Genomic DNA, 20,322 nt, shown 5'->3' with positions numbered 1-20,322 from the left:
CCACCCGCTGACGAATGTTGAAACGCAAGTTATGACGAACGCTGCTAAGGGGCACTGTATGCACACTTCCGGTGGCGTACTGACTTCAACTAAGCGACGTTGCCATGTTCTTTAAGTTTACTGTGTTGTACATACATCTGCTAATTCCTCTTGAATTAAAATTGGAATAATCCACGGTGGTTGTTAGAGTAGTATTTAATAGTTCTTTTTCTATTAATTAATTGATAAGTGCAATGGCTTCCTTAGTCGCCGATTACGGTACTTCCTCAGGCTCCGATAGCGACTCTGATTCTGTTTCCGATGATTCCGACAACATGTAAGGTCACCCAAAAGTGTCAAAATTTATTTGTGTTGACTAGATTTTTAACCTAATGTACGCCTGTCTCCATCACCCTTACCATATTAAAGAAACTGATCCTATCCCGACAATATTTGACTGCTATTTTGTTCAAAGACTTCATTCGATTGATTAAATGACAAAATAGCTGGTTCAATAGATTCAAGGAAAATTAGTTGTACAAAACTTGTACACCACTTTCATTTCTAGCGTGTGTCTTTCTTTTCGGTTTCGCTTTTAGTAATCACCACTTTTAGCTATTATCATTCTATTACCGTGGGTGCGATTGGACAAATGCATGGGAATCTTGTGTGTTTTGTTTTGCCAGACCTGTGAACCACAATGAAAAATAAATAATAGATTTGAACTGTGACTAAAAGATATTACACATTAGTCACAAACCCTGAATAGTACCTGAGCTTCGGTTGTTCCGATAGAGTTGGTACTAGATGTAAGATTGTGCCTGTTCTTTGTAATCTGATATTGCCTAACTCTCAGTTGCAAGGAGGAGGACAACAAGGAAAGAGGGGATGCTAATTGCGAATCGAAAACCAAGCCAACTTCCACAGATAAACTTCCATTACCAACACCAGACTTCAACGTGACACCTACTCTGAAAACATCTGTCTTCTCAAACCCATTTGTCGAAGCAGAGAAAGCGAAGAGTGCAATATTAGAAAAGCATGTTAAAATGACGCCAACCTTAGATGATACAAAAATGATAAATGGAAAAAAGATATGTTGGAATTATCGCAAAGGACGATGTCGATTTGGTCATAATTGCACATTTGCTCATGATTCTGATTTACATCATTCGGCTATAGAACTAGAGTCAGCACGAGCACCGCAGGAGACTTTAATTTGTCAAACACCATATCATGGTCAAGTAACTTTTAATGAAGGGGATGAAGTAGATCAAGAAAATAATCAAACGCACAAACGTAAAAAACGTCCTGGATTAACACAAACCTTAATTCCAGGGAAGAAAGTTATGAAAATGTACAAAGCGCAACAAACTAAAGCAATCAGTAGATAAATTTAATATCTATTTAAATTATTAATTTATTTCATAGGTATCAAGTTGAATCATCAACTTCTATATTTGATCAAATTCGTTCAAATGAAAGCATGTTTTACCAATGTTACTGGGATCTAATTCACTTCTCAGGTACAATTTAATCTATTGAAAGAGTACTTCATATTTCAATGATAACCATCAGACTTGGACCTGGAAATCACTAGCAATTATTGGAGCAAGACATATTTTCCAGGTGCCCTAGTTCTCACAGATTTGTCATCCGCATAATCCATTCTCAATTTTCAAACTAGAATAAATCAAATTTAGCCAGCCATCTAAAATGAATGGATACTTTAGCAAGAAAGATCCCTCGAAATTTGTTCAAGTTTTCTTCTGATTGTTATAATTATAACTTTTTTCCACTTTTTAATGTAAGCTGGAGCTGGTTCGGGCTCTTAGTAAATATATCATTGCATTCAATGCTTCCATAACTCACAGTATAAATAACAGGTAACGAAAGTAAGAATATTACAATTACAAATAGACGTTGTTAATAATAAGCATACTTGACTAAAACGTAGCTTAATTCTCAAAAATTGACATAGTAGTATTGATAGAATGCTGTCTTGTCAATTATTATTATACAATTTCGAAAATTAGAAGCGTTTTTGATATTGTAAAAATCTCATGACAACAAAGATTCTTCATCGCAATCGATGATTCATAAACTCATAGCATAGAATTTTCTGTAATTCAGCTATCGCGCATATTTCCAATATCATATGTAATTCATGCTATAACAGAAAATATTAATATATACATACTATATCGCTCATGGGGTTGGAATAATCTAGACCAAGATGGAATCCGGGAGTCTAAAAGTTGGGTATTTCCAAAGTGATCACTGTACCAATTCAGAAATGGAGATGTTAATTTCTGAAAATCTAACATGTAAGACAATAGTACATTATATGTATAATGGGTAATCAATTCACTTACAATATATCCGGTATTGTCCACATACTTCCACAAATCGTTCGAATTTTTACATATTACTCAAACAGCGGCTGGTCCCATTTGTAGATTTAAGTGATTACTCTACCCCGTTGAATACAGATTAACATTATTTCAACTACTGTTTTGTTTGAAAAGAATAGAATTTTATGTAATACACACCATTTCTTCCATCAGCTTTACTCTGTAACAAGTTGTATGTATTCTCATTGCTCATCGTTGTTCTCCCTAGTTATTCGAATATACTTACACATGCCAGGAATATCCATTGTATATACACAGCTACAATGAAATAATTAATGTATTCGTGAAGAATGATTAGGTTTGGAATCGGTACATAATTGAGTACTTGAATCTAATGCTTGCGTCTTCACCATGAAACAAAACAAAAAAAAAAAACCCAGTGACCAGACAATGTAAAATTTCAATTATGCGAAAAACAAATGATTAGTTATAGTAGATGACACACAACCATTTATTAAATATAAATATAATCTTGTAGAAAGTTTAAATTGAAATATTGAAAATAAAGTTTTTTTTAGACGAGCTCGTACTTAATATACAGTAATTCTCAATTCCACCCAAAGAGCTATCTCATTTTGGAAGAATCATCTCCGAAAGATGGTAAAAAAGCATTTCTTATCAAACCGTCTGGTATGAAATATTTAACCACTGTGTTGACGATTATCACAAAAAGCATTTAATCGCGTTATAGTATATCATGACTGCATACGAACTCTTAAAATGTGAATAGAACACTGAAAATAGTAAAATATTATCGAGGTTTAAAAAATGATATTGGTAGTGGCAGACAAACGACTGTTTTATTCAATGATAAGTACAATGTGTTATCAGATAAATCGAATATGTTCGTGATGTGTGCCAATAGTTTGTTGAAAATATATATACTTTCATTGCATATACAACAAATGTTTCACAGGCACTTCGACTTCAATGAGGACAAACCTGTGATAGGTGTATAGCAATATGTATCGCAAGAAAATCGATCAGTAGAGTAGGAAAAATAGAAAAATGTTAAATTTGATAATACAGAATATTATCAATGATAAAAAAAATGGTCGTTCTTTTTGGATCTGTATTTTTTTTAACAGTTTATTATTTGATTGAATAAAATTACCAAATTCATATATATGAGTGTTAAAAAGGATGAATTATTATCAGGCATTTCACATTTAGAAGATAAAACTATGAACATGAATTTTGTAAATAGTGACAATTCACGAATCAAAGGCAATTTCTATTACAATCAACAGTGATTCGTAATACGATCTCACCACAGCAAGGTACGAGTTGATATGAATGCGCAAAAAGCATTCATCTTGATTCCTACTCCAATTTTTTTGGATAAAATTTGTTAAAAAGGAAAATTTAAATACCTCAATGAGAACTTTGTTTTATCACAACATAAATTCCATCATCGTCAGTAGTTTATACTTTTTTACTGTCATACGCTATTTACACAAAAATAAATTCAAAATGATTTCGGGTCATTTCAATTATTTCAAATTCATAAGTTAATAATATGGATAATTTTCTTTGTTTTGAAATTTTAATACGTACAATTTTGTCAATAATCGTGTATTCATAATAAAAGAGATGAAAAAAGAGAAGACCAAGTTAATTGGATACTGTTTGCAAAGATATTAAAAGCGTTCTCTTTAATTAATTTGAATACAAGGGATCAATTAATTACCCCAATTGCCTCTTGATGTTTCCGAACGTAACGGTGCGACAAATTCTTACTCCCATCGGCACACATGAATCCAAAATGTTCTCTAAGTATCATATCACGCATTTACACCTCTTGGAATACCGATAAACTCTCTCCAAGAGTTTCATCCATCCATTATCCAAATGAATTGCAGTTGGTGTGTGACCGGGTTCTCCAAATCAGTCGTACCGAGCTAAAAGGCAATGATTCACTTATTGCTTCAATCTACCATCTGTGTTTCAAGATTCTATGCTTTTTGGGTACTAGAATTTGAGATTATTTTACGAATACACGATTTCCATTTGACTCAGCATTGGTGGTAATACAATCAAGTTGTGTAAACTTACTAGAAAGATATCATAATAATTAAATACATAATCATAGCGTGTTGCCGTTTGAGAGATAAATAATTGTTTTATTGTTTATTCTCTGTTCCATTTTCTTTTCCGTGTTAAGGTCTGTAGAGTCAGAAAGTTTCTCCCTCAATCCTCTCTAAATACTTCAGGTAAAATTAGTAATTCGGTAGGTACACGCAGGACGCATGTAATTCAGGCATGTATGCACCTAATTCGATTACGAAAATAACTGGTTTGAGAATTGGTATTTCCTGTCGTCACAATATCATCTTTAAGGGTAGGCAACGCATTTGGTTTCTAATTAGTGCGGTTTTTAAGTACATATACTAGACATCAGGAAGAAAGATAATATTTTCTGCTCAACATGTAACTAGATGAAAAATAGTGGTTACGCTACGCATGATTCATTTACAGACTAATATTGCCTAAAAACGCGGTGTTTACGGTAATTATTGAACAAAGTGAATATCATCCAATGCCTACCACTGCGGGTCTTTAATAGCTGGGTATATTTGTCATTTCCTTTTCATTCTAGATGTTATATTTTTAAGCCATTTTGAAGCCCGCACTTATGCGTTCCGTTATCACAAATTCCATCGTCCACTTTCTCCGACGAATCGCCGACGCAATTCGTCTTGTAATTATTTTCACTGACGTGATCATGTTTCATCCCGTTTGCAATACAGTGGACACCATTTTGTACTCCGTTAAGTCCATTGACTCCATTCTCTAAACTATCGACACCATTACGATCTACACCGTTGACCCTACTATTTGCCGCATTGGCACGCTTCTTACTTGGCGATCCACTCATTTCCTGATGATGTTTTTTACTTGTATCTTCTGCACCCTCACCTGGTCCTGCGAGAGAATAATCTTTACAATCCAATCGCTCTTTACAAAACCCGACACAACGGAGCTTGCTATTGAGGACTTTTAGGAAGCATCATGTTTATAGTTGAATTAGTGAACAACAGCATACATGGTTTCTACATGTATTACACCAAAGCTTCGATGGATTATTTTAGCTGAAAAATTTCTCGATGAAAAATTCAAGGACTGAATATATACCACGATTACAAAATCGGTTCAGGTTCTTGATAAAATTTACAATCCTAGACGAAAACACTGAGGATTAGACGAAGGCAAACTTTTAATAAGCGCCTACTATTTTCGTTATCATACAGGTATATTAAATGTCGACTCAGGTCTAGATTACAGAGATAAATAATTTACTCAACTTACCATGTAAAGTGTGACAATATTTGTTGGTACTATTCCATTCTTCACGAAGGCTGAGGTTGAACATACTGTAGTCCGGATTGCCGGTAACTTCTTTCTCAATTTCGAGGAACTGTGGTAAGATACGCTTCAACTCTTCTCCGCTTAAAGCTGTGTACGTTTCAAGTAACATTAATCCTTTGCATCTGAAATAACAGGGACCAAATCCAATGTTACCTTCTAGCTTAGCGCTTTTTTTAATCTGGAAATGATAAGAATATGCATACCTTGGATGTCCTGGTTCTCTGTATATATCCAACTGAAAGTATTGGTTGTTGATCAAAAAGCAGCGTCGACGTTTGAAGATGGTAAAATGAGAATCATCTCGCTGAGCTAACATATTCAAGTAATCACGATGCGTCAGTTGCGTTTTAACTTCGACAACCTGCCCACACATTTTTGGCCGTCTGATTGTATGAATGTATGACCAATGCCCTGTAAAACCACCAAGTTTATTGTATAATCTCTCTATAGCGGGAAATTAGGAGAAGTAAGTAAATCTGTAGATCACCTTTCTGCCCGCGTTTGCGGAGTCGCGCCTGAAGTTTTGGTGTTTTGCTTTGAAGGTAATTATGAACCACGTCAAAGTCCTGGTACGGAGGAAAACCTTCTTCCGGTAGAGGCCCTTTGACCAAAAATTTGAGCTTACGACTGCTGGCCCTCAATCGGTCTCCGGTATCAATGCCTAATTTTTGGCACACGCATTCGATCATCTGGCAAATTTTGCTGTCAAAATCCTGCGAGTTATCTATGACGTCAAAATAAGGATGTCCAACCCATGCAGCGGCTGCTTTGTAATCTAAATCTCTGGCGAGTTCTACACCCTCTGAGCGACAGGCGTGATCTTCGGTGGAATAAAACTCCTCAGCTCCGTTTGCAGCTGATACCATATGAATGATTTGATTGTATCGATTGTCTCGCAATTCGACGTTATTCCATCCATTAGATGCCATCATCAATTCCCATTTGTCTTTTGAGATAACTACGGATAGAGTAAAGTATAAAAAGATTAGAATTGTGACCATGTTAGTCATATACATCTAGATAGTAAAAGAAAAACGAGAAAAAATAGATTCTTACATGCAGAGGCATCCATTGCACCACGATCGCAGATAATAAGGCAATTTCTGGAACAGCTGTCCCCGAGTTGGAAAAATGTGTTCTCGATTTGAATCATAGTTCGTAGTAGATTTTCTTGAAATTTAAATGCTGCAACAAGTAGCAAGTTGAAAATTTGAATCCATGACCAGGTCGATTACTTTTCATGTGATTGAATGGTTGCAACAGGGTGAAGATTGGATTACAAATCATTGCAAGCAATTATAAAATAGCGATTGCGCTACAAACAATTACATACATGAATAAATAATGCGAAATTGTGGATACATAAAACTTTTTGGTACGACAGAATTCTTCCGTTGGGAGTGTTGTACTCCATGTGAATAAATCGCCTCTACAGATTACCACTTGACTAGGGGGGAAAAAAAAAAGAAAATTGGCGAATCAAATTAATGTTCAATGACGTTTGATGACTTTTTAATTCAGTCCAGGGTCTTTGACTAGATAAATTAGAAAAGTCTATATCATACACCGGTCTTATAGTAAAATTGTTGCAATTTGAACGAGAAAAAACTGGTACGATGATACACATGGAGGACGATTCGACTTTGCAGATAGATATCTATCCACGTAATTGTTGAATAATATCGCATATACGAACGACTATCTCCAGGCGTCAAGCTGGGGTCATTTGTAGTAATTCATCAACGACACGCGTACGGCGTCTGCGGTATCGAATTATCGCAAGGCGACATTATATCAACGATTTATTTAATTACCGTTAATATAAATAAATAATTATTCTCAAATATACATCAAGAGAGCAGATTAGCGCAAGCGACGAGTAAAAGTCAAACGTTATCTCGATACAAGAATAGCTGGGAGTAAACGATAATTCATAAATTAGTAAGCCACACAAGTCACATCAATTTCCGCCATAAATAGGTATCATATTATATCGATGAGCGGTTCAAAAATAGGCGAACCTATAATTGTACTAGTCGAGTAAACGAAATGTTCACAATTCTGTAGAAAAAATAGGAATATATATGCTAATGAACCATTTAGATAATTTTCTCGTAAGTCACGCTCGGGACTTTGGTTCAAAGCATATTTTATCGCCAATTACCTCGATAGAAACCCAGATAGCTATTCAGATTTCTATCCTTACATATTAAAATAGAGACTGATGCACGTAAACATTATTATGATTTATCAATATTTTGACGACCCTCGCTATATATCTCAATGACGTGATAACGGAAATTAGGAGACTAATGAGCCTTTTTTCCGGGCTGATGATGCAAGTGCGGTTAATTTTAAGTGAGGAAAAAGAGAAGAAAAATTTCTGCTAATCAAGTTTCGACCGGAATTTTTTACATCAAATCCATTTGCGTCTCAATTCGCGTGAACCGTTGCGTATGAAGTACAAACTGACGACCAGTGTGTTAAAATTTCTTAAAATTACGAACACTTGATTGAATTTGTATGGTAGAAACTTTGAAGACATATACGTTCTCGGTTTCTATTAGTTACCCTTCCGATCGAACAACAAGTTAATATTTCAACCCCTTGAGCGATCGGGGTGACATTGATTATCCTGTGTGCCGTGCGAAGGGATTCACGATATCTATCGTTTGAGCAGCTGACCAGAAAGTTGTAGATATTGAATAAAACTTGGCTCACAATCAGAGAGTACGAAGAGCTATACTGTTCTCAAACTATGGGCGGATTTCTTTTTACATCGAGGACTATCTTCGAGATATCACGATGCGGTCGAACCGTCTCAAACTAATCTGCTAACCATGGAGCTGTAGTCGAGCCAACTGGAATCAAAGTATTCGTATTGAATAGCTATAGACATACGTATTCAAGATGTAGATCGATTAACAAACTAGACGGCGAATACAAATCTCAACTCCAGTACGTTTATCATGGCTCTAAATGAGGCCAAAGTCACGCGACCAGCTCAAGCGTTACGATGCATCGATCCGACATCAAACAATGTCCTATGAATCAAGTCGAATCGACTTTGATTTCGGCGTAAATTGAAAACATCTTACGAGAGGGAATGAACGTTGGAAAAAAAATAGAAACTAGCTTACGGTGATCGTGATGAGTCGTTGTTACTGCAGTGAAAACGAAATCTAGCTTACAATTCTCTTTCATATCTTATTTCTGAAAATTTTATTTCATTCAATTTTGAGGCAGCTTCTAGCATCAGCGAGGATTAGACAAGAGTCACACGATTTATTAGGACATCGGGTAAATTTTTCACAGCTTACAACAATCCATCCTACATTTGGCTGTGTGCATTATACGGGCATACGTGTATGTAGACGTACATTGCTAATTATTAGTTAATTACTTTGCAATCGTAGATCTGACGATCACGGAACCACAACGCTCAAATCGAATGAATTGGAAGAGGAGAACGGAAAAGCAAGAATAAACCACGAACAAACGGTTATTAATTGTTAAATTTTTTTCACGGAAAGAAACTTCCATCCGTTATGATAGAGCGATATAAGTAGCTACGTAAACATATTAATTAGCCATTAATGAAAATACTCAATCAGCGATGTTGTACGTTCAAAAAGAGTCATATATGTATGTAAGATGGATATAATGCAGTGCCGTAAATAGGTATATGTAGGTAAATTTAACCCGTGTAGGTAATGATACAATATCATCGGCCCGTATCCTGAGGGTCCTCGACAGGTTCGACTCACCCTCACTGGACTCGACTTGTAGGAATTCGGGCCACTTGGCTTCGTCCCGTAGGACGATATTATCCTCCCCGCTGTTGCTATTGCGACTCGAACGATTGCGTAGCTCCTGTTCGGACCTCAAAGGACCTCTCGTCAACTCTCCTGCTAGAACCAACTATACCTTTTCAGCCCCCAAAAATTTTTTTCCCTCTTTTACCGTTATTAAATTGTTTACCCTACTTTCACCGGATTCGGTACCATCGTGCTATATACGTCGAAAACCTGATTTATCGAAAATTTGAATACAGATACCAGAATATATTTGGCTCTGCGCAGCACGTGATACGAGTATCGCATACATCGGTTTAACAAGGCAGCTCGAAAAAATAGAAAGAGAAAGAACCGGGGTCGGAATTGAGGTGGAATTATTTAACAGCGGGTATACATAACCGTGGGGCGAAGCTGGGATGTATGTTGATAATATTTAGAGGGTGCAGCCGTTTCGTTAAAGATACGCCATGTAAGAGCGATATCGTCTGGCAAAAATGTGCAAAAAGATACAAAGATACTATCCGACTGCAACGAATAATCTTTTTGGGTCTTTTCCAATTTGAAATAAAATAGAATATGGAACCGCGCACAAGTGTGAAGACCAGACACTTGTTGTCCGTCGCGTAAGTCGTCGGTTAAAGAATCTGTAACAATGCCAAAAACGCTGTAATAACGCACCGGGTACAATAAGTATTCGAGTATTCACCTACATAGGTATAGACGTACGCGATCTGCGGTTGGGTGGACTTTCATTATCGACCGATTGATATCACCTCGTTTTGATTGACCTCTCGTAGTGCACCGATCACCGAAGGCTATCTTATAACTGATCCGCAATTCTGTTGCCAGAATATACAGCATCGCATTTTTTTGCGATTCCAAATCAGTCAATCGATTGACCAATCGCTGCAACAATTATAAGCTCCGATTTGTCGAAGACGAAGAAGAAATTATACCTACAAGGTCTTCAATTGTGCATATTTTATAATAGGACGGTCGATCTTGAAAATGTTGGGGTAGTGAGTATCAAAAAATGGCGCAACAGGAACTTCTAGGTCGCGTATATCAGGACACATGGAGCGCGTAACGGGGCACTGGGGTATCGATCCGCCCTGACCCGAGGATGCCGGCGCCTGGACACCCTCACCCTTGAAAACTGGATTCACCTCGACAGACACCTTCGGAAACTACCGTAAACTGATTCGTTTCCACCCGCAGGATCAACATGGATTTCCCTCGATTCTATATAACAGTACAATTATTTCTTGCAGTTTTGGCGAGGGATCCGAAATGGTAATTAGAAAGAAATATCAAACCAAAAATTAGTTTCGTCGTTGGTTCTCGCGGTAAATTGACAATCGCTACAATCGTATGACAATTATTATCACTGGGACAAATTAGACCGGTGGGACCGGCGAACTGTTCTACGAAGTAAAATTGAAAGATGAATAATAATCGCGCCGCATGAACGGGTAAAAATTGCTCTCGATCTCCGCAGTTGTTCTTTCTTCGATACCTTTATTGTCCGTCAAAAGTTCCTACGGAATGGAAACTCCGGTCGGGGAAAGCGAAAATATCCAAATCAGTTGATTTTTCCGTACCTGGGGAGTTGTTGCTTTGACTACGAGAACTTGGGTGCTTTTTCTATACGTCGGACACAATGATTACATCATGGTATTGGCTTATATCCAGAAAAGTCCGTTATTATTACTCGGAAGATTGAGGCATAACAGCTGTGAGTATACATAATTGCTAATCGATAGTCGTCCAATTTTTCATTTCGCTGTTAAAGTGAATGAATTATCTAGGTGTCTGTAGAGTTGAGTACGTCGTTACAAGAGGCTGTAATATCAAATACGCAGCTCGAGGTTCGAAGTTTTTCGTCTCGGTTTTCATATCGTGTCGGTCTAACTTCCTGTAATCTCTTTCTTCTCCGTCGTCCTGTTATTTTTTTGACCCAGCAAAAAACAAAAGTTTTAATTATAAATATGTGATATATTAGAAGAGCATGTCTCACAGTATCAAATTTCGCTTGGCTGCGTCTATTGTACGCCATATTTTTCACCAACGCGATGTCTTGCTATAGTTGCAGTTAATTTATGCCATGCAGTTCTGGACGTTTTGCGATAAGAGACAAATTTGACCCACCGCCGTCACGAATAAATAATTCAAGTAAAGTAAGACATAGGGTGTACAGACGTGATAATATGATCGGTTTTAATTTTTCGAACGAGAATTATTAGCTAATATGCTACGGACCCCACCAGTTCCGACTTCTATCTTCGTGCGTCTTCATAAATAATTAATTATGAATTAGTATGATATTTCCCGAGACCTGTCCCTGGCAGTCTTCGATCCGTTTGTCGAACGAATTCCGTCCATTTTATGAATCGTCTAAAAATAATGTTTCAGGCAAAAGAAATACGAGAAAATTTTCGATATTATGCAAATTGTTAAGACGTAATATCGCATGGACGAACGAAGAATGATTACCACTTACTTGAAGAAAAAAAGAAGAAAAAAAGGAATACTTTTTTCAAGAAGAACAGAATTTTTCCGGCATAGAAGCTATGTGATCGGTGACGGTTACGTATACCGAAGTGAAGCCCTAACGGTACAGATGGATGATTGCATGATGGGTTAATAAGGGAAACCTTTGAAATCTTCACTTTTGTACTGCGACAAGGTCGAAAGATTATGCAATATTCTATCGAGCGGCAAACAGAATTACACGCCATTATTTATTTGAAGAATTTTTTTCTGCAATATGCTGAATAAGTAGGGATTGTATTCATCTGATTTATCGATCATCGTCGTCGCTGCGATTTATCTGCGTGCATTTTCCTTCTATTTCGATTTATATTTACGGTCTTCTTTCTGTTTATCTATTTGTTTTCATACGCTATATCTTTATATCCTTGCGTTGTTTAAATATACCACAGAATTCGATTTAACAAACTGTGCGCGGGTGTTCTAATACAGAAGCTAACATATAGGTATAACATTTTCAGACCTCGTGACGAGTAGACAATTTTAGTCACGTGAGGAACTGAGCTTTGGCGTCACTCCATTTTTTAATTTACTCGTGTCGTTGTCTGTTTATATTATTTTCTACGTAATTTCGCTCCAAAAAATCGACTAGAGCGTAATCAGAGGAACGAGCGTTTCTTTACCTATAGATGAAAAAAAAATGTGATGAATCCTCTCCCGAAAACCAATGTTCAATTCTATCACAGGGAAGGTCCAACGTCGTGATCTGATATTTTTTTTTTTTTTCAATTCTAATTAGATTCCGGATGATTGCACTTAATGGGTGGTCGTATCAAAAATTCTGTTTTTTTTTTTTTCTTTAATAGCAAATACGTTGCTAATTTTGTGCCTTGTACTCTCACCGCTGTGGATATCTTTTTTTTGTTCAAAGAATTTCCAATCTATCTTATCCCAGCTCAAAAGGTACCGCCGCAACGCCTGTTACCTCTCAAAGATGGGTAATATATGCAAATGATACAGATAATTTACCGTTGATGATATTTTTTCCTCGGCGCCGAGCAGTCTCTAGATTTATTCGAGATTAGGTAGGATAAAACACTCAGCTGCGCGTGAAATTGGCAAGAAATTCGGGTAGATTCGTCGCCAATAACGTACGCAGCTGCTGCCAAGCGGCTCGTATCGTCGCAAAATTAGCGTATAGAATTACAAACCTGACACGAAGGTATAATGTGTCCGGTGATGTATGAATAACATAACTAATGAACGTATCAGGGGTAATGTATGCCAAGAGAACGGGGTGACGATGATGATGATGATGATGATGATAAGGATAAAAGTGTAATTAAAATGAATAATAGGCTCACCCTGTTCAGCGTTCAGGTCTGTGAACTTGATGCCGCCACTGAAATTGAAAAAAGCAGAGGTGTGATGAAAAAAATGAACAGTATTATATATGCATACGTATTACAGAGCGGACTCGAAATAGTTTTGGTAACGTCATACTTTTGATAATTTTACGCATAAACTCGTCGTCGTCGATGTTATCATTGAAACAAGAAAAGAGATGGGTACGAACAGTTCGTTATGGCTTTCTTCCGTTTTATATATTATCCAAATGATGGATCCCATTACTCTCCGCCACTCGACGATACGAGAGCAAAAGTTTGCGGCAATAAAGGTAAATGAACGGGTGAATTTAGCAGTCGATTGATTCACACTCGGTATGATTATTGCGCACAGTGTACAGGTGGACAACAGCTATTGAAATTGACGAGAATATATACCTGTGCAGAGTGCGTGTTAATTTAAATTATATGTCCTTGTCGTTTCGGATCTCATTGCATAACGCAAAATTGTGAGCGCGAAAAGATCGACCGTGACTGTTAACACGCAGGGCTTGTGAAAAATGAATATAAAAAAGGAAGCAGAGATAAAATATAAAAAACGGAATTGCTCGAGGATTTTTACCGATCGCAAATTTTCACTACTGTGCGCATTCCATTCAATTGTTATAAGCATCAGCGGCTTATACTTTGAAAAAAAAATAGCACACAAAATCGAGGCAGATTAGAAAAAAAAAAAAATAAAATAAAATAATTACCATAGCGAGTGCGTACCTAGCAAAATTTGACATCTTACATGAGAGAAAAATATTGAAGACACCCGATGGAACGGTGCGTTCGTTTTTTCTCTTTCGTTCTGTATCTTCAAATTTGCTTTGGTATTTTTTGCAATTTTCGTCAAAAAAAATTTGGATATTTGATATCTTGTGATAGCATACCTGAGCAGCACAGTCGCTGTCTCGGGAACACGGAACACCTGAAAAAGAAGACAACCACCAACTCTATCGAATCCACATCGAACCAGGGTGCTCCAAACCAGTTCGAATTCTTCGATCATTTGTATGACACATGTGTGCATATATATTGTCTACAAATGGGTGTAATTGCCGCTATATCGGTAGGAATTAGGTGTTCGTACGTAAGTTACGTGGTTTTTGTAATTGAATCGACGCGTTGATGAATTTATGTGAGAAAGCAATTCGAGGTACCTCGGAATAATTGGTAATCCCACACGGTACGTAGTTCGTGTGATACGGGTAATAATTATTCGTTGCCAATAATTTGAAAACTCTGTTGGAAATAAACAGAAGAGGATAAAATGAGGTTCTTGAGCATTTATATCTTACTTTCGTTATCATCGCTTCAATTGCTTGGGCAAATGACATTCCCATTCACATGCTTGATCAAGTATTTTTCACGGTGTTTCGTTTGACGTCGATTGAATCTGATTTGATTTAATTTTCGTGCTAATTTATCCTAAGCCAATTCTTACCTGCATAGGTTTGCGAGTTATACATAGCAATTAGTGTATAAAAGCGATTCTGTAAGACAGGACCATTAACTTTCAAAATCAGTCTTTTATCAGTGATGTGGAAAATTTGGTAGGGAGGAAGATGAATAAGAAGAAAAATATTTGGCGAACTGTTTGGAGCAATTTTGAAAGTTTTCAAAGTGCGAATCTAATTGAAAGATATTTTATACCTATGGTACGAAATTAACCGTATATATAAGTATACGTGATATTATGTAACAGGTACAGGACACTCTGTACAGCACCTTTCATAGTATCTTTTTACAAATTTAAATAAATCTTTCTCACCTTCCATCCCATGTTCTCGAAAAATGTACAAAGGCGAGCCTGTCCGGTTGTTTTTCCACCGCATGGACCTGAAACAGCGAAAAAATGATAAGAAAGTGAAAAATGTATGACCGCAAAATAATGCCCCTTTTTCTCCTACTGACAAATTCGGCGGTTCGTACGTTCGGAGTCGCGAGGAGCATGCTAGATACGACGTATCGGCTATAACCTTCGGAAAACTGGAACCCAAGGTCGAACTGCGACTAGGTGAAGGCCACGATGACCTAGGCAACGAGTTACACGTACCGTTGCATCAACTTTTGCACCGAGTTCAAAGCCCTTTCCGTAGATTTTACCGATGCAGGACGTTCGTCGGTTAATTTTTGCGATGGAAATAAGCAAACTAGCAATGATTGAGAATACGACGCATTCACGATAATGTGGCAGAGGATGACAAGTCAATATTATCACCCAAGTTTTACCTAGTGAATATACAAATTTATCGAAAGTTATTTCAGGTGTTTTTGCAGCGCAGTTAGGTACTTGATATAATTCTATAGTTGATGATGCTGCAAAATTTAATACGACTGAAAGATGATATGTTACGAGTTATGCCAACGTAGCATAATTTTGAGTCGTATTATATTTTCACACGAAAAAATTATTTTACTTGACGCAAAAGCAAAACTGTAATCAACCTTAGACAAAGTGATTGAAATTTCGATTCGTGGCAACTAGTGGTGTCTAGTTGTTGCGCCGATGTACAACGATTAGACACACCGCGCCGTATTATTTATCGTTAGATGCAATTATTGATTCAAATTCAACTACGTTTTAATAAGTCGACCATAACGACGGCATTGCACGCCAAGAACGGCCCCCTCTCCAAGATTTTATTTACTATTTTCATTCGAGTACCCCAACAAGGCGATACTGAAGTAAACTGGACCGAGTAAATCGACGTGAATTATCACAATTGGTCGGATTCGTTTGAGTTACAATCTTATACTTGCTTCTTGTCGGCTTACTCTAGGTAAAATTGGTGCGTGCTCAAAATGACATGTTGCTAGATATTGACACAATGTAGCTACGCTTAACAAGTCCTTCTATTTATATGGTTCATCCGAGTATGTCTATAATGTTTCAAGTAGATGAGGATGACTTGGCGTACGCGTATACCATAAGGGTTACATTTCACCGCGATGGCTAAGAGAGGGATGCATACTTATGTCCGATAAAATGCGTATCTTGATGGAATGCTTGGCAGGTGTATGGTGAACATGAGAACTAGCTTGAAAGATTTCAGGCTACTCGATAAGCGTACTTCCTTCACATGGGATGAAAACAAAAATAAGCTCAACAAGCAATTTCACCTAGGCAAATAAGGATCATTAATGTAATTGTACGTCAAAGAGATATCTATAAATAAATATCCAGATGTCCAGATTACCATAAGGTTAGCGGTTTTATTTCTATATGATAAAACACGTGGTTTCAGCCGATGGAAAATTGTGGCCAGCGACTGCGCAGAATGAAATGTGTGAATGGGGATCCTTTGTAGTTTATACGACTACAAAGTGAGGTAGATCTGCTAAATATATAACACCTTTGGTCGGCCAAGTTTCGTTAGCAATAAATGTAGTACGTTAAGCGGAATTAGTCGTAAGAAAATGCTCTAAGCTGAGCTGAGTCCAGCTGAGAGCAAACACAAGTGAACAATGGGAAAATTACGTACAATTATGTATGGGTATTATGTACTTACCCCCGGTGAGAACCACTTTGTAAACGCGTTTTTGTTCCATAATGTATCGGGCAGCGATTAATTTGTCGGTTTGTTTAGAAGATGGATTTCTATTGATATAAGGTGTCAGTTAATCTGGAGATGAATAGCGTCTACGGACGCAACCGATACTACATAAACACTTCGCTATACATGTCAAAAGTTAATAGCAATAGCAATCGCGAATAAAAAGACATGAGAAACGTGACGATGGTACCAAAATAAAGTCAAACAAGTTACGTGCACTCCAACCGCGGGCTTGGATTGAAGTGACTGGTGAGCCACCCGCGGAGCGAGAACTGCGGCCAGGCAGCTTCGAGAAACGAACGACACTCGGCCGGGTGTCGCGTGAAGTTACCTGACGTGGTTCATCGTGATATCGACTTTCCATAGACATAGAGCGGGCGTTTTGAAATCCATTATCGGAAATATATCGCTCAACGTGGGGGGCCATGCTTTATTTCGATCCTTTCTAAATGATAATTAATCGAAGGAACGAATTACTGACTTGATATTTTCAACTTAGAAACGATACAATGGATAAGTAAAATCGGAAGTTATAAAATTGATGCTTTCTCAACACACAATTTGATATGTAAATTCTTTTACTCTGGCACAAGTATTGTTATAATAATCACTTTGTCGAATCGGCAATATTAATGATAGTAATGATGATGGGAATAAGTTTGCAAAATATGAGTATATTTTACATTCACTATGATTTTTTGTCAAGTTACGTTACACACTGCTTAAACTAATAAGACAGGCTTCAACTTTTATCACTAATTTATTCATTAGAATAGTACGTGTGTGTCTTGAAATTATTCAATTTCCTAATGATAAGGCAAGATGTATTATGAGTCCAGTTTTACGTCTAATTGTTAGGTATATTTTTACATCTGATTAGCCCTAATCAACATCATGAAAAGAACAATGTGTTGCTAAATTTTTCTGCAACTGATGCTTTTTGGGTGTGCGATTGTGCAGCGGTTGAAATTGACGCGAATGTTCACAAACCTTACTCCGAAGCGTTATATTGCTGTTTATACAATTGCTATAATCGAACTAGCTGAAAATGAAATGTATTGAAGAATTCATATTCAATTGTACATGTTACTTATTTAGTGAAAGTAATTAAATACTAGGAGTTTTGCAGGAACATTCACTGAAATCGTTTTAGTGAAGGTATCAGAAAACCGATTACAGTGTAATCAATTTACAATTAGTCAACATTAACGAATGTAATCATTGTAATGTAATTAATTCGAAATCAAGACAGTAGCTCGAATCGAGCGTGTTTGACAAGGAAAGCAATTTCCAAGAGGATCAAATTCATTTACCGTTTTCTTGTTTTTCTTACCAGGTATTGGCGATCAAACTTTCGATAATCTTCAGAGATTTCATCGATAACAAGGTTGTACATTGGGATAAATAACTGGGAACAATATTTTACTCGTGAATCATTCAACGAAATCTAATAAAAACTGAAATTTTTTAGTAAAACTTTCAGTCATTTCAAGATTCTTAACTGCGTAATCGATATCGTTGGTTATAGAACGTCGTGTTCGATCCTTTGTACAAATTTATTTGGTATGCCAATATGCAGAAGCTCATCAGGGGAAAAATATTTCAAATTTCTATCGTAATAATTTAAAGCTTGCCAGCAAATCTCTGATAACTTTGGAATTGTAAGCCAAACTGAATGGACAGCATCTGTTCTAGCCACCTGTAACAGATTATAATACAACATATATTTTCAATAAAGACCAAAATGAATTTAAAAAAACTTAAGATTCTATCAATAATCTGATAATAATTTACTGAAAAGGCTTCGGCGCCTTCCTTTACTATTCCTCCAAAAGTGTACATGCACCCTTCGGGTGTCAATGCAGCTGAATGAAAGTATACAGGGTTTGGAAGGATGCACTTTCTCAGACAACTCCATTGCAGAGTTTTCAGGTTCAGTCGCCATACGTCAGAGAATATATAAATGCCATCATATCCCCCGGAAATAACCACTGAAGTTACTCCTGTTGTGTCATCTGTATATTGAACAGCACCGTGACACCTTCTTGGAGCAGGAACTGAATTGAAATCACTGTCTCTTAGGGTATGCAAAATCGTCCATTTGTTAGTGTCCAAATCAAAAGCTGGTATTTCCTACAAAATTTCAATGAAAAAATGACTAAAAAAGGAAGTTGGAATTGCACCATCAAAAATGTTTTGATGTACCAAAAATCCAAAGGCTTCTGTGGCAGTGCCTCCACCAAGTACGTATATTTTACTGCCATCAAATGCTAGCTCATGTCGATATCTTCCTCTTGGCTCAAACCTATCTCGTCCGGCACATATGTAAACGTGTTCCCAAATGGCCTTTCTCAGGTCAAATCTATGGATATCGCATGTATAATCATAGCCTGTCGTCCCACCCACAGTGTACAAGTATGGTCCATGACTAACAAGGGCTTGGCCATACTGAGGTAGGGGTGAGTTGCCCTGGGCTGGTACCATCTGCATTTTTCCATCCTTTACATTACATATGTAGAGACGATTGCTGCAACTATCCCCAAATGGTACACCTGTTCCCCCATAAACCATCAATATGTCGCCCTTCAGAATAACAGCGTTAGATGCCAAATGATTGGGCATATTTTCCTGGCAAGGCAAGCGCCGCCATTCCTGAGTTACTAGATTGAATTTCCATAGTTCTTTGAATAAGGGTTTGCTCTCTATCCAGGTATGGTCATTCTGCATGTCCGGATCATCGTCAGATATGCCTGGATTAAATCCCCCGTAAGAGTAGAGATTCTGGTGATCACATGCGATTCTGTGACCACTTCTAGCTTTTGGTCTTTCCACACTCATAGCCTCATGCTTGATGCACACAAATGGCTTGAATGCATACATCGTGGATTTTTGTCACGTCAAATTCGTCACTTCGTGGAAAATACGAGGTTATGTCTGGGATATTTATTTAGTGGATTGACTAAGTTTAGTGCAGTCAGGCAAAGTAAATATATCATAGTGAGTTTTGTAATGATACAAAAAGTAATGCTGATGGATATTCTACTCGGGCTTTACTCAACTGCAAGACATCTACCACGATACTTGAATTCATTTATTTTTAAGTTATCAGAATACGGAGAGATAGTACGTGACTTTAAATTACTGAACACCTTCCATCAACTGTACTGGAATCACTGAAATTATCACCAGTATACCGGGTGAGTTGAATGTTATAAACTCTCTCGGTAGAACCGCGGAAGAATTCTGGAATATAAATCCGCTATGTCTAACCTAAGTCTATTGATTATCATGTCAATTCTACAATAAACAAGACTGTTCTACGAAT

General features: G+C 37.1%; 3 protein-coding genes and 1 long non-coding RNA gene across 7 annotated transcripts; 2 read left to right on the top strand and 2 right to left on the bottom strand.

Moving 5' to 3' along the window:
- Positions 1–78: 78 nt before the first annotated feature.
- On the top strand, positions 79–2,915 carry LOC105685501. The gene is made up of 2 exons (XM_012399632.3): positions 79–316; positions 836–2,915. Exons 1-2 carry the CDS (start codon positions 234–236, stop codon positions 1,371–1,373), a joined length of 621 nt encoding a protein of 206 aa, XP_012255055.2. The 5' UTR covers positions 79–233; the 3' UTR covers positions 1,374–2,915.
- A 256-nt stretch (positions 2,916–3,171) lies between these two features.
- Positions 3,172–17,277, bottom strand: LOC105685498 (TRPL translocation defect protein 14). Of its 4 annotated transcripts, none has more exons than XM_048652179.1 (10): positions 16,953–17,277; positions 15,212–15,279; positions 14,331–14,368; positions 13,414–13,451; positions 9,530–9,673; positions 6,819–6,947; positions 6,250–6,720; positions 5,966–6,173; positions 5,703–5,884; positions 3,172–4,294 (listed from the first exon to the last, which is right to left on the bottom strand). In XM_048652179.1, exons 1-10 carry the CDS (start codon positions 16,990–16,992, stop codon positions 4,281–4,283), a joined length of 1,332 nt encoding a protein of 443 aa, XP_048508136.1. In that variant the 5' UTR covers positions 16,993–17,277; the 3' UTR covers positions 3,172–4,280. The 4 variants fall into 4 exon arrangements, with proteins under 4 accessions (XP_048508136.1, XP_048508135.1, XP_012255050.2 ...); XM_048652178.1 differs by having other exon boundaries at positions 3,172–5,318; positions 16,953–17,274; XM_012399627.3 differs by having other exon boundaries at positions 3,172–5,318; positions 9,530–9,670; positions 16,953–17,274.
- On the top strand, positions 15,903–17,883 carry LOC125500235. The gene is made up of 2 exons (XR_007277478.1): positions 15,903–16,232; positions 16,342–17,883. It is a non-coding gene; the product is annotated as an uncharacterized LOC125500235 (long non-coding RNA).
- A 153-nt stretch (positions 17,884–18,036) lies between these two features.
- LOC105685364 (kelch domain-containing protein 10 homolog) lies at positions 18,037–20,283 on the bottom strand. Its single transcript, XM_012399375.3, has 3 exons — positions 19,203–20,283; positions 18,792–19,130; positions 18,037–18,696 (listed from the first exon to the last, which is right to left on the bottom strand). The coding sequence occupies exons 1-3, from the start codon at positions 19,875–19,877 to the stop codon at positions 18,520–18,522; spliced, it is 1,191 nt and encodes a 396-aa protein (XP_012254798.2). The 5' UTR covers positions 19,878–20,283; the 3' UTR covers positions 18,037–18,519.
- Positions 20,284–20,322: the final 39 nt, after the last annotated feature.

Source organism: Athalia rosae, chromosome 3, assembly GCF_917208135.1.
Source record: "Athalia rosae chromosome 3, iyAthRosa1.1, whole genome shotgun sequence".
Classification (NCBI taxonomy): Eukaryota; Metazoa; Arthropoda; class Insecta; order Hymenoptera; family Athaliidae; genus Athalia; species Athalia rosae.
This window is presented reverse-complemented; position numbering and strand designations above follow the sequence as displayed.

What these genes read in the sequence shown, in the direction of transcription:
- LOC105685501 (XM_012399632.3), top strand. Translation starts at nt 234, where the DNA reads ATGGCTTCCTTAGTCGCCGATTACGGTACTTCCTCAGGCTCCGATAGC. An exon ending in TCCGATGATTCCGACAACAT is followed by an intron (nt 317 to 835) that starts GTAAGGTCACCC and finishes CCTAACTCTCAG; the next exon opens with TTGCAAGGAGGAGGACAACA.
- LOC105685498 (XM_048652178.1), bottom strand. Translation starts at nt 16,992, where the DNA reads ATGGAACAAAAACGCGTTTACAAAGTGGTTCTCACCGGGG. An exon ending in ACAGCGACTGTGCTGCTCAG is followed by an intron (nt 13,452 to 14,330) that starts GTATGCTATCAC and finishes TTTCAATTTCAG; the next exon opens with TGGCGGCATCAAGTTCACAG. An exon ending in CCGCAAACGCGGGCAGAAAG is followed by an intron (nt 6,174 to 6,249) that starts GTGATCTACAGA and finishes GTGGTTTTACAG; the next exon opens with GGCATTGGTCATACATTCAT.
- LOC105685364 (XM_012399375.3), bottom strand. Translation starts at nt 19,877, where the DNA reads ATGTATGCATTCAAGCCATTTGTGTGCATCAAGCATGAGGCTATGAGT. An exon ending in CAGAAGCCTTTGGATTTTTG is followed by an intron (nt 19,131 to 19,202) that starts GTACATCAAAAC and finishes GAAATTTTGTAG; the next exon opens with GAAATACCAGCTTTTGATTT. An exon ending in AAGGCGCCGAAGCCTTTTCA is followed by an intron (nt 18,697 to 18,791) that starts GTAAATTATTAT and finishes AATCTGTTACAG; the next exon opens with GTGGCTAGAACAGATGCTGT.